We start from the raw sequence: 14,537 nt of genomic DNA, 5'->3' as shown, positions 1-14,537 counted from the left end.
TGGACCCTTTGCATCCTGCTATAAAACTATACATATTTTCTCCTAGATGGTCATTTATAGTGATACGGGGTGTTTCCTGATAACTTCCGGGAGAGGCTTTGGCCCCCTGGCTTTCCCAGGCCTAAGGCTATGGGTACGGCTGCTAAAAATCTGGGGGTCTGGTTCAATGAGAATCTGTCCTTCTCCACTCAGGTTAAAAAGCTGGTGGGGTCTGTTTTTGGCATATTAAAAGCCTTGAGGAAGTTTTTGCCTTTTCTTCCCAGACATGCCAAAGAAACGGTGGTTCGGGCTCTGATTTTGTCGCGCTTGGACTATGCCAATGCACTTTATGTCGGCATACCTGGCTTCCTTCTGAACAAATTACAGATTGTTCAGAATGCGGCTGCCAGACTTCTGTTGGGTTTATCTCGCAGGTGTAGTATGCGCGTTCATTTGCGCTCCTTGCATTGGCTTCCAGTGGAGGCACAAATTAAATTCAAAACCCTGGTGATTGCTCACAGGGCCTTATATGGGCTGGGTCCTGTTTACCTCCATAAGAGGTTTGTTTTTTATAAACCAGCGAGAGAGTTGCGGTCTTCCTCTCTGTTCCTGATGCTGACCCCGAGATTCAAATGCCAGAGGTTGGGTGGGAGCTCCTTTGTGCGTAAAGCTGCTCTGGCATGGAATGCCTTGCCCATGACTCTACGCAGTATTCCTGATCCTTTGATCTTTAAAAGAAAGCTTAAAACCTTCTTATTCTGAATAGTTCTTTAGTTAGTGGTTCCTTTCCCTGGAGTGTGCACCGGGACACTCTGCTGAGTATCTGTGCGCAATACAAATGAATTTAACATAACATAAATGTGTGTTTCGCAGCCAATAACTAAAGCCAATAGGTTTGTGGCTTACAATTCTTCATGCTTGGCAAAGGCTGTAGGCTTGATGTTGTCAAAGGGAATATGAATTGTCAAAGTCTATGGAGTACTCTTTACACAGAACAGTTTAGACCTCTTTGGAAAGTAGAGGGATTGAGGGCAATATGGGTTGGGCCTGACAGTGGTCCCAAAATTGGATGAGACAATGCAGCTCTTGCAACACCCAGATGTATAGACTCTTCTTATGAAGAACTTTATGCAGGAAGTACTTTTGGTCTCTCTGGCTATTAGCGGAGCTGTGTCCAATATGGGTCTGGTAGGATGAGCCGTAATAGGGCGATGACAACAAGCGGAAGGACCCAAATTGGATGAGGTCAAACTGTATAGAGAATGAGTAGATCCAAAATTGCTTTTTAATAGTGATTTTTAACTTTTGGGAATGACGAACACATGATAAGTTAGAGAGTGGGAAGTGAGCAAATCAGTATGGAGTAATCAAGGGTCATATCAGCAAGGCGAGGCAATAGAGTTATCGCCGAAAAGCGGCGATAATTTTATCGCCTAATTAGCGAGCTCACGCTAATGCGTGAAAACCTGCGTTAGCACAGGAATTCCTAACGCCCAGCTTTGCATCTCTAATGAGATGCAAAGTGGGCGTTCCTGACCTGACATGACAGGAGAAATGTCGCTAAGCGACATATCTCCTATCATCAAGCCCCACGCTATGAAGCATAGCGGCAAGAAAAGTAGCGATAACCCCTGTTATCGCTACTTTCCTAACGCCTGCTTCAGGACTGACTTAGCCATGATATCCTATGGAAGGTGGATATCATGGCTAAGTATGTGAGTCCCTATCAGCAAGCTAACGCCACATTGCGTGAGATTATCGCTGGGTTTCCAGCGATAATCTCACGTTAGGCAGTTAGCATGAGGATTTTAATCGCTGAGGAGATAAGTGTTGCTAATAGCACGCTATTTCAGCGATAAAAACCCACGTTACCCGGCGATAATTATCCTCACTCTAAGAGTCCAGATCCGCAGTGATGGTGAAGATGCTGCTAATGGTAACTTAATCCAGGCACACCTGCTGATTCTGAAGCCTATCCATCCCTGTCCACTACACTCATACACAAAGTATAGTGAGAGCAACATAGATCTTTGTGAATTCATCAAAAAACTGCCAAGAGAAAGAAAAACAATGGCGCCTGCAGTTTCAAAAGTTTACATGATTGTGGTAGCCATGGCAAGTGTGATTGGAATTCTTGGCAATTTATTCATTGTGGCATTTTATCTGCTAGAAAAGGCCAAAGGAAGAGGCATGAACACCTGCGATATCATCTTAGTTGCTCTGGCAATCTCTTTCACTTGCTTTCAGTGCAGTCTGCTAGGAGAGTCTAATGCTTATGACGTAAAGTCTGTGGTTTCTCGAATACTACTTCTATTTACTGTATGGTCTGGTAGCTGTGGTTCCTGGTTAACCGCCTGCCTCTCTGTCTTCTACTGCGTGAAGATCGTGGACTTCAACAACCCCCTCTTCTCCTTGTTAAAGCAGGGGATCTCTAAGTTGGTGCCCTGGCTGCTTATGGGGTCTGTGGTAGGATCATTCGTCCTCAGCATACCCTCTTACTGGAGGTCGCACAAGAATACTCTCAGAATTCAACAACTAATCTCAAAGCTAATGCTACCCTCCTAAGAGAAGTTCTGATATGGGAAAGCTCATACATGTCTGCAGTAGGTGCATTTGGCATCTGCTTGCCTCTTCTTTTCGGCATTGCTTCCATCACAGTTATCCTCACATCCCTCTACAGACATAACCTGAGGATGAAAAATAAGGCATCAGGGTTCAGCCAATCTCGGCTTGATGCTCATTTTAGAGCTGCAAAAATGGTGGGATCTTTCCTATGTAACTGTGTTTTAGTTTTAGTGGCACAGTGTCTCACGCTGTTTGTTCCTGGCCATTTGTTGAGTTTCATTTATGGGATAGTAATTGTCCTTTCAGTTTCTACTCAATCCACTGTCTTGATTCTTGGGATCACCAAACTGAGGCAAGCACTCATCAGGATCATCAATCCTTGGAGAAATTGAAGAGCTCCCAGGAGAATACATCTGAGAGGATGGGTGCTTACCTTTTTAAGGATAACCTTAGACTGAAAACAATCTTTATTATCTGTGATTTTTACATATGATATGTTTGTTTGTTCTGTTTTTCTGTAAAAAAAATGGTTCTGCAGGAAAAAGGAACCTTGTACATATTTGAATACTCAAAAATAAAACTTTAATCAGTTGAAAAGCACCAACTAATAAATTGTTCCATTCACATCTTTGTAATTTCACACTAGAAATGCATCTTTGGAAATGGTACATGTACACAAGCTTAACCAACTAAATCTAAATGTATTACCATGCCATGTACCGACATTCATTGCATATTTACAATTAAAGAAAACATTTGTAAGGTGTGTAGTGTTAAAGGGAAAGGTATATTTGTAAAATTAATTTAAAATAAATATATTTGACTAAAGGTACTATTTACAGCGTGCCGTGCACTTTGTTACTAAAAGAGGTACAATAAAAGCACAGATGGGTAGAAATACTCTGGGCGGGGAGGGCTGGGTTTCTACCGGGAAAGAGTAAAATGTTATTACTTCATTCTAATTGTCTCAACCGAAAATAAAAAACAACTATTTATATTGTTTTAAAGTTGGTCCCTGAAATTGTTCAGTTATGTTTTCCTTTGAAAACCACACCTTCATCACTAACATGCACTGCGTATGACCTCATACATGACATCACTGATGACATCTCTTCGACTAAATAGTACAAGTGGGATGAAGCCTTGTTTGGGCTGTGCTTTTTTCCAGTACGATTGACGTACTCCAACTAGATTTAGGCTACGGATGGTGGTAGGAAAAAACAGTTTGCCAAATATGTGCTCCTGGTAGGTAGTCCACGGTCACCAGGTTTCCAGATTTTTGCTATTATGCCCACCCCTTTATGACACCTGTAGCTATATAAGTATCATTATAGCGATTTGACATAATCAGCCTCTAAGAATGACACGCCCACATTCATGCGTGGGTGTCTAACTTATGCTTGAATTCATACTACATGAAGACACATTTTGAGTAATATTGGTACTACATAAACAATAGAAGGAGTATTACCCCGAAGAGGTCAGCAATGAAATCCGCGAGATACAATGAGAGTTGAGATAAAGGAAAAAATCTTCCTTTTTAAAAAAGACCCCTCACTCACCAACCTAGTTGGCGACATGCTTCATCATAGGGGTCCCACCCGAGTAACCGAATGTTACCCGGGTGTGCTTCAACACCTGATTTACAGCGGAGCTGGTTATTCTCAACAATAGTGCAAGTGAGTGAAAAAAGTGAGTTTAAAAATGTCTTTATTGTACCCCCTAAGATTTGACCCGAGCGGTATGAACACACTAAGGTGCACCACGTCTCTTGTGAACCATACCGTGTACTCACGTATGGTGACCTCTCAGCCTTCTGTGAAAGGATAGTAAATATATGGTCCCCTCCCTGCCTTCTGTGAAAGGGAACAATCTGAAAAATAAATTTACAGTCACACATAGTTCATGTTATTACTGTTTGGTGATCAAGACAACTCTTTTGTATCCAATTTGTGAACTCATCCACCATGGAATGTGCAGTTTCGCACACACGATGTGCACAACAGACGTTAGGGCATTAACGAGTCAACATACTTGTGATGGTATACCATTATAGAACAGGAGTGAAAACACCCCTATCAGTGCAAACAAACCCACAGGAACATTCTTCAGCGGGTGTCTCAATGCTCAACAAGAAGTGAGAGTGTATTTAAAAGTCGGAGTCATTCAGAACTTTAATGCACCACTCGTGCAAAAAATGCGTTAGGACTATAGTGACACGTACGAAAGGAGGAATCAAGGTTAAGGCTTACGGAGGACTAGTTGCTGCCTCGCCTCATGGAAACTGTGGGGAGGGCGCTGGCTCTAGTCACACTCTGTGGATACAAATCAAGAAGCATTGCGGACAATATATGTTAAAAGTAATGAGTGAGTCAAGCGGAGCCCACCCGCGTCTAGCGCTAGTACTTACTGCGTCAAACCATGCCGCCCGATTGCCCGCCTAAGTTGAAGCCCTGCATGGAATCCAGAGGATCCAGCAGATGGCGTTACCCCTCGCTTATAACCCAGAAGCTAGCATCGTGTTTCGTGTCAAGTGACGTAGTCGCGCAATAGTGTCAAGAAAGGGGGCGTGTTTAAGGGTGGGTCTAAAGATGAAGTCGAAGGGTCTCAAAGACGGCTAGGAATGTAGCCAGAATAATTCAGGAGGTTATCCCGAAAAGTTTATTCATGTGAATACACAAACAACCGAAGGGGAGATTGCTAACGTGTTTCCTCGCGACTCTGTTGTGTTTAGTAGATTAAACACCTTAATTGAAGCACACCCGGGTAACATTTGGTTACTCGGTGGAACCCCTATGATGAAGCATGTCACCAACTAGGTTGGTGAGTGAGGGGCCTTTTTTAAGAAGGAAGATTTTTTCTTTTTTCTCAACTCTTGTCGTATCTCACGGATTTCATCGCTGATCTCTTCGGGGTAATACTCATTCTATTGTTTACGTAGTCTTTCTCAAGGGGAACCCTTTCTCTCTTTTTGCTGGATATATTATTGGCACTTCCCAGAGCTAATAGGTCTGGTTTTTCAATGAAAGTGCTCCTTCATTGATTTTTTACATGCGAATGCGTGTTGATGATTAAGTGTATGAATGTGAGAATGGCTCAATGGCTGGAAAACTAAATGAGTGAATTCATGTTTGGAAGAATGTTAAAGTGCATCATTGAATGATAAAGTGCATGGATGGATGGCAAGAAGAGCTGTGACTGTAAGAATGGATACAGGGTGTAGATGCAGAGTGTGGGGCAAGGTTAGGGTAAGGTGGTAAGTTAAGGCAGTGAGGGGCGAAGTGTGGGAGAAGGGTCAGTGAGTTGGTGTTTGTGAGATGAATGGGTGAGTGACTCCATGTCTAGAAGTTCACTTGGAATGAGAAATTAGGTAAATTCTGCTGTTGGGCTCAAGTTTATACAATCCAATAAAAACAGCAGAGACACAAAGAAAAAGAATCAATGGTACTCCTAAAGCATTGGAATACAGTAATACAGATGCATCTTCACTGGGGAATCGTGGCCCAAAAACTTACAAGTACATACAATCGTTACGCGATCAAGAGATCCATCTAACAGAACAAAGATGCAATACCTGAATCTGACCGTTTGTCTGTTTTCAATGTGAAGATTCCATATTTTTTACATGAATGGGGCAGACCCATAACATGTCCAATTTAAGAAGTTTCTGTACTTTATATGCATTTAAGAAAAAATGTATGCATTAACAATAAACAATTCACATCAGTAGAATCATCCTATCTAGCCTTGAACTGCAGCAGACTGCACCAGTGTCTCCACAAAGACCTAAGCAGTATCGGTATAACATGGAATATGACAGATTATGGCCATTAATAGGAGTTATTGTTACAACCACATTTCTTATTTCATTCTTATCCAACCCACCCTCATAAATGCACATGCTAACAATCATAGGAAATAGTTACAGCCCTGATGTGTGCCACTTCGTACATGCACAATTGACATAGGGGGTGGTTTAGAGTTTGGCGGAGAGGGTACTCTGTCATAAGAGCGATGGAATACCCTCTGTGCCAAACTGAAGGTCCGTCCACCACACTTAAAGTTGGGTGGACCTTCAGTTGTTAGAGTGTTTCTCTCTCCTATTAAGTAAGAGAAGTTCCCATCCATGAGTGCTTGCTCATACAAGAAAATGGTACTCACATTGATAATGACGTTGGAGGTGCTCTAGGCCCAGGATGAGGCCCTTTGTCTAGATGAATGGGTGCTGCAACAATACTGTCCTGGATGATTGAAGTTGAAAAGTAGAATCTGGCTACTGAGAAGTCCCCCAGGGCCTCATTTACAAGAAAAGGAAGCACTCCGCAAGCTATTTTCTCTGCGCCGTGCAGCATAATTTTCAAGGCACAGGGATGCGTCGTATTAACAACAATATGATGCATCAATGCGCTTTCCCTTGTGCTGGCACACAATTGGCTGCCATGCGACAGTGCAGGCACCCTTGCATAATGGTGCAAGGGTGTCTGCACTGCGGGGATGATTGTTTTTGTGCAGGAAATGATACCTTCCTGCACAAAAACAATAATTGATGGTGTTTTCCTCTTTCTTTGTGTGCTGCAGAATGCAGCAAGCATAGAATGAGGAAAAAACGAGGAGAAATAAAACAATTTCTCCTCGTTGCGCTTCCTTATCTTTACGCTTTCCCTGTGGAGGTGTTAGAATCTGATGCATTCCCAGGTTTACAAAATCTTGTAAATGTGAGAATCTGTCAGGTTCCATGAATGTTGTGTGGGAACACCCACAGCAACACCCATGGCACACCCCTTTCACACAAAGTGGTGCGTGAAAAGGGGCCGTATTTACAAGGACACAAAATGCCACACAGGGTGGCTTTGCGTGGCCTTGTTAATATGGACAGGTACATTATGCGGTCTCTGTGTCAAAAAAAGTGACTCACTGGCGTTGGAGGGGCTTGTAAACAAGCCCCTTAGATTTCAGACGTCTGCTGTGAATTGCGATCCCCACCACTCCCCCCCGTAGCCTTGCCCATTGTAAGCTCTTATTAAAAATGAGAATTGAATTAGAACTGTCAGTACCTCCATTTTTTAAAATCAGGCTAGCTGCTGTGTTGAGTGGTTGAGCAGGTTGCCCGCGGCACATATTCACATGGATCTGGACGGATGTAGAGCCTGTGATATAGTCTTCCTGTGTGACCCTTTCTAACAAAAGCATCCAGGTAAGTCTGTGGACTAATGAGATCCTAATTAAATTGCCTGTGTCCTACTAAGGCCTTAAAATTCACTAAGGTATCCAAAAAGAAATGTTCATTTTTTTGTAGTGGCGGCTACAACTAAAAAAATATGGTGTGGCGCGATGGCTCCAAACTCACTATATTTGCTGCTCCCCCGGTGCAGCACATCTCTCGCCATATTGGCATCATTGAGCAGGAAAAGGAAGGACTTCCATCCTGCTCAAGGAACACCAACAATAAATCGTGGAGCTGCTCTCAGCATGAGACCAGCTCCAGGATTGGTGTGGGCAGGTTCACCCAGCATTAATTTTGAGGCTGGGGGCCTGTGGCAGCAATCCCCCGGCTATTTTACACCAGAGGATTGCTAGGTGTGCTCTGCACGTCGGGCTGGCTGTAGCAAACCAGCCTGCAAACCCGACATGCTCACTGCAGGGCAGCTGTAATTCTGCAAATGCAGGATTCAGTCCCGCTTCCCTTCACTCATCCTTCTAGACCTCTCCGCAGCCTTCAACACCGTCTCGCATTGCACACTAGGAGCCAGACTCCACGACGCAGGGATACAAGGAGCCGCCCTCGACTGGATCCAATCCTTCCTCTCCGGCAGAACCCAGAGGATCAGACTCCCCCCCCTTCCTCTCCAAACCCATTGACATCAACTGCGGAGTACCCCAAGGATCATCACTCAGCCTGACACTCTTCAATATCTACATGGCCCCCATCGGCGCCATCATCAGACAGCATGGGCTCAGCATCGTATGCTACGCTGACGACACCCAGCTCATCCTCTCCCTCACAAGGAACCCCGAAGACACCAGACTCTGTTTCCAGGAAGGAATGAGGAACGTGGCATCATGGATGAAGGACAGCTGCCTGAAGCTCAACTCAGAGAAGACCGAGGTCCTCATTCACGGACCCTGCACATCCGCCTGGGACAACAACTGGTGGCCCTCTGCCCTCGGGAGCCCACCCACCCCGACAGACAACGCTCGGAACCTCGGCATCATCCTTGACTCCTCCCTCTCCATGAAGCGCCAGATCAACGCCGTCGCGTCCACCAGCTATAACTGCCTCCGCATCCTCCGTAAGACCTTCAAATGGATCCCCCCCGACTGCAGAAGGACCGTCACCCACGCACTCATAACCAGCAGACTGGACTAGGGCAATGCCCTCTACGCTGGAATCAACAAAACTCTTCTACACAAACGCCAAACCACCCAGAACGCCGCAGCCAGACTCGTCCTAGGGTCACCGCGCCATGAGCACATGACCCAACACCTACGAGGCCTCCACTGGCTCCCCGCCGAGAAGAGGGTCACCTTCAAACTCCTCAGCCACGCCTACAAATCCCTCAACAACATCGGACCCAAATACCTCAACGACTGAGTACCCAAGAGGAACCTCCGCTCCGCTGACCTCGCCTTGGCAGAGATCCCCGGCATCTGCAGAAACAGAACCGGCGGGAGAGCCTTCTCCCTCATCGTAGCCAAGACCTGGAAGGAGCTCCCTGGTAACATCAGATGCTCCCCGACCCTGCACATGTTTAGGAAGGACCTTAAGAACTGGCTCTTCGACTGATCTGGATCTGCTCCCCTCCCCTCCCCCCAGCGCCTTGAGACCCTCACGGGTGAGTAGCGTGCTCTACAAATCCCTGATTGATTGACTCACATTGCACATGCAAGTAAAATGGCATTGAGTGCCATTTTACTTATTTGTGCGTACCTGCGGCACTCGCAGCAGGCAGGGTGGTGCTCCTGCGCTCTCGACAAGGAGCTGACCCTTCTTTTTTGGTATGCAGTTTTAAAACATATTTTTACATTTTGGACAAAATTTGCAAAATACAACTATTGACACAAGATGCATGTCTCATTGATGTATCCTTGGATACCATTTACCGGGTCACAAGCACATATCCAATGACCATTTTTCTCTATATGCATTCACATACTTAAGAATTTGCATATTGCAGTTGCAAGGAAAGCCTGTATTAAGATGCAAGCATTCCTCGATAGGGTGCCCCATCGGAGGCACTTGGGTTATGAAGCAGAACCTCAGTGGGGTCATCAATAAACTGGAAGAACCTCAGCATTAGGCACTGAGGTGAACCCTGATAAGGATAAAGAATCCACATTATTCTGGTGGTGTTCTGGGGGCCATCTAGATATGAAGAAGGACGGTTCAAAGCAGGGAGAAAAGCAGCATCCTACACCTCCTGGATGGAAAGTTAGTGATCCCCAGAGACGCTTTGGCTTATGGTAAGATTCTCCCAGGCCTAAGTTTGTGTTTTTCTGTGGGAGTGTTGGGCCCTGTGCATCCTGGTATAAAAGTATACATATTTTCTCTTAGATAATCATTATTAGTGACATGAAATATGTGTTTCACAGCCAATAACTAAAGCCAATAGCTTTGTGGCTTACAATTTTACATGCTTGGCAAAGGCTGTAGGCCTGATGTTGTCAAAGTGAATATATATTGTCAAAGCCAAAAAGTCTGGCTTTTAATATGAAAAATGCAAATGGTATAATTGTGATTTTAGAGTTAATAGACCTAGTGGATAATATATTACTCCGTTGTTAAAGGCTGTAGGCTTTCTTATACCTTATTAATACCCTTTCCACAGCAATAGGCCTAATTTATCTTTACAGAATAAATGTATTTGACTGGATAAAGGCATATAGAGATGGTATTGTGTTTTGGGGTAATGTTCTGATTGCATACAAACAACTGATGGTGCCTCTGACAAATGGTCTGCAGTGCGAGTTTAGAGGGCTAGTTGCCCAGTGGGACTTTTCCAGGGGAATGTGTTTTGCACCACTGCCATGTAGAGGGAGTTCTAATATTTTTTCCTGCGTGCCGCATTTTTAATATTTGCAGTTTTGTGTGTAGTGTTTAGTTTTGTGTAAAATAAACTGCCTTTTTTTCTAGGGGAAAAAACAGTTATTGAACTGTGATGAATTTAATGTTATTTGATGCACTGCTGAGTTCAGACTTTCTCATCCGCAGCACCACCTGGTGTCACTTCGGACCGCCTTTGTTCTCTACCCTTAAAGTCAACTGCTGAAAAGGGTACTCTATCCCATGTCTGACTGTCCGTGGTATGGGTCCACATAACACCAGAGTTGTAAGGCCTTATTTACCTTCCATGTGAAGGTGTGGATGCTACATGTGGGAGAGGGTGGACTCCTCTAATTTCTTAATTGTGAGTCACTGAGAACATGGACTATCTGTGTGCAGCATCTTCATGGCTCTCTGCACTGTGTCACTCTGTTTTAAATTGTGGTCCTTGCTTACTTTGAAATCTGCACCTGATCCCCCATCAGACTGGGGGATCAGACTGGGAAGATCTGATATAAATTTAGAGGCCTCTATTAATTTGGCAATCCAACTATTTTTATCTGCTAAACTGTCGGCTCAACATTTCAAATCGCTTTTTAATTTATACTATACTCCAGATAAAACCTCAAAATGGAGTGGGCACTCTCCCGCAGATGATATACATATTTTTTTCTCTTGTTCTACTTTAGCTAGACTCTTGTATCAGGTGCAGCAGCTATTAACAAAAATTGTTGGTGTTCCTATACAATTAACAGCTGTTCAGATTTTGTTGGGGGTGGAAATGGGAAGTGTGGTAGAAGGGATACCAAAGAAGCAGATATATCTAATATTTCTTGCTACTGCAGTTTTTAGGTTAAGTATAGCTTCGTACTGGCTTCAGAAAGAACCTCCCACATTCGAGGCATGGCGTGCACAGTTTTATCAGGTTTATAATATGGAGTATAGTTTATATGCTATTAAAGGCCAGCGTAAAAGGCAGTTGGGATGGCAAATCTGGGGCTTAGTTAAGCAATATCTGTCTTCGGATCTCAGAATATAACCTTTATTTAGTGTCTTTAACCACGTTTTTTTTTTCTTTCGTTTAGGAAGTGCTGGCATTCATTTTAATCGCATATTATCCAGCCATTCTTTATGCTATTTGTTTATTAAATGACCTTATATTTATGGTTTATCTGTATATCATGTTCTATATTGACTATTTTGAATGTACTGACTCATGTATTTTCAATAAAAAAATTATAAAAAAAGAAATCTGCCCCTTCGTTTTGACCGATGAATAGGGGAAAACAAACACAGAAAAACACCCACACTCAAACATGTGTGCATGCTCAACCACTCTCTCTTACGCACACACACACACGCACACACACACACGCACACACGCGCACACACACACACAAACACTCATACACACATATATTTCTATACAAATTTATTTATAACCATCAAAGCTCTACTAAGCAAGATGCTGAAATGGATAGTCATTAAACCCTCTGAGATGCTCTGGGTCAGCCCTGCGGTTATAGTTCCCAACCTCATACCAAGGGTGGTAAAACAGAGCTAAGGTTGTGAGTGGACTACCGGGGCCTGAATGGCCCATAAAGTCCACATGTGCACACCCAATTTCTAGGGCTGACAAATTGATTGACACTTTGGGGGCAGCCAAATTTCTCAGTACTTTTGGTTTGACATCGGGGTATTGGCAGATTGGTCTGACCCCAGGTGCAAAAGGAAAATCTGCATTCTCAGCCCCATATGGGTAATATCAGTTCACTGTTTTGCCCTTTCAATTAAGGAATGCCCCTGCCTCCTTCCAAAGATTGGTAAACAAAGTGCTTGCTGGAGGCCTTTAGGCTTTGGAGAAAGCAGGTGGACGTTGTTCAATTTCTTCATAAAACATGTAAAATGAATAAAACCTTAATTTCTGTTTTTCAGCACGAGATTGGGAAACATGTAATCTTTACTATATATGTTAGAGTGAGGAACCACCAGATTTTTAAATCTTGCAGTTTATACTTTGAATTGTTTGAAAAGAGAGGAATCTAACACCAGTCTGATTTGCATCCATCCAAATCCAAAACTGTATCGATGGTGCGGATGACGCAAATGGTAACTTAACCCAACCACACCTGCTGATTCTGAAGTCTATTCATCCCTGCTCGCGACACTCACACACAAGTTATAGCAAGAGCAATCTTGTTCTTTGTGAACTCATCATAGAACTGCAAAGAGAAAGAAAAACAATGGCCTCTGCATGTTCAAAAGTTTACTTGATTTCAGTTGCTGTGGCAAGTGTGATAGGAATACCTGCCAATTTATTCATTGTGACATTTTATCTGCTAGAAAGGGCCAGAGGAAGAAGCCTGAACACCTGTGATATCATCTTAGTAGCTATGGGAATCTGCTTCATTTGTTTCCAGTCTACCCAGCTAGGACAGTCGTACACTAATGCTATGTGGCCTGTGGTTCCTGCCATACTAGTTCAATTTATTATGTGGTCTAGCAGCTGTAGTTCCTTGTTCACTGCCTGTCTCCATGTCTTCTACTGTGTGAAGATCGTGGACTTCAACAACCACCTTTTCTTCTGGTTAAAGCTGAGAATCTCTAAGTTGGTGCCCTGGATGCTTTTGGGGTCTGTGCTGGCATCCTTTGTACTCAGCATCCCCTCACACTGGAATTTCAACAGCGCATTTCCTCAGAATTCAACAACCAATCTCAAATGTAACTCTACTCTCATAAGTGAAGTGATGCCATCTGAAAGGTCATACATTTATGCAGCAGGTGCATTTGGCTTCTGCTTGCCTCTTCTTTTTGGCATTGCTTCCATCACATGTATCCTCACATCCCTCAGCAGACATACCCAGAGGATGAAACATAATGCATCAGGTTTCAGCCAACCGCGGCTTGAGGTTCATTTTGGAGCAGCAAGAATGGTGGGATCCCTTCTATTCATCTCTGCTTTATGTTTAATGTCAGAGTGCTTTGTGCTGCTTTTTTATGGTAATTGTTTGAGTTTTATTTCGGGGATGGTCATTGTCTTTTCAATTCCCGCACAATCAATTGTCTTAATTTTTGGGATCGCCAAACTCCGGCAAGCATTCAAGAAGATACTCAATCCTCTGAGAAAGTGAAAAGACCTCTGCAGAATACAAATGGAAGGCTGAGGTAGTCTGTTATCCAGGGTGTAGCAAATCTGTCTTTCCTGCATGGTCACCCCAGATTTTTCACCTTTTTTTCTGGATTTTATTTTTGCTGTTTTTTTACGATATGCACTTTATTCCTGCTAAATAGAGGTAAAGTGCCTGTGCTCCCCCTTTAAACATGGTTAAATTGACTTACTCCTGATTATCATATTTAACTTGCGTAAAGGTCTGCAGTCTATTGTGCGAGAAATACACCAAGCTCCTGGAAGTTAAATACAACGTTTGGACTGCAACACCTATTGTACCAGTCACAAAGTGGGCCTGTAAAAATGGCTTTAGGCCAACCCTATTTAGATTTATTGCAGCTACCTAAAAACTTGCTGTCAAACTTGTAAAAGTAACCTATTTTGACAGTCAAAAAACATTTCTTTTAAATAATATTAAGTTGCATGTGTAAATTAAAGTTAGTGTTGTACTGTTTTCTGCCTCTGCAGTATGCCTGGTCTGTTTGCTTTTCTGATCACTCGGTCTCACTACTGGTGACTCACCCGCGGTGATCACATGGGTAAAATACTGCACATGTTTACCAACAGTGTCTGCCTTTTAAGACAAAGCTGCTGTGATGCAGGAAGGGTAAGGGACACGTGGCTGGTAGCACATGAACACGTACGCATATATGTATGTGAACTGTTGTGCAGAGCCTGTAACAGCGCACAGGTAGCCTGCTCAATGGGGCTCTGCAGAATTAGGTATTCACCTGGGATAAGCCTTGTGAGGGTATTGTACACTAATAGGGAAAGTCAGTGTGC

General features: G+C 43.5%; 1 protein-coding gene across 1 annotated transcript; it reads left to right on the top strand.

Annotated features, from left to right (window-relative positions):
• Nucleotides 1-2,049: 2,049 nt before the first annotated feature.
• Nucleotides 2,050-2,544, top strand: LOC146786052 (taste receptor type 2 member 9-like). Its single transcript, XM_085633144.1, has one exon. It carries the CDS (start codon nucleotides 2,050-2,052, stop codon nucleotides 2,542-2,544), a length of 495 nt encoding a protein of 164 aa, XP_085489270.1.
• The last annotated feature ends 11,993 nt before the right edge of the window (nucleotides 2,545-14,537 follow it).

This window comes from Triturus cristatus, chromosome 11 (genome assembly GCF_964204655.1).
Source record: "Triturus cristatus chromosome 11, aTriCri1.1, whole genome shotgun sequence".
Classification (NCBI taxonomy): Eukaryota; Metazoa; Chordata; class Amphibia; order Caudata; family Salamandridae; genus Triturus; species Triturus cristatus.
This window is presented reverse-complemented; position numbering and strand designations above follow the sequence as displayed.

Excerpts from the sequence above, each read along its gene's own strand:
- LOC146786052 (XM_085633144.1), top strand. The coding sequence starts at position 2,050 with ATGGCGCCTGCAGTTTCAAAAGTTTACATGATTGTGGTAGCCATGGCA.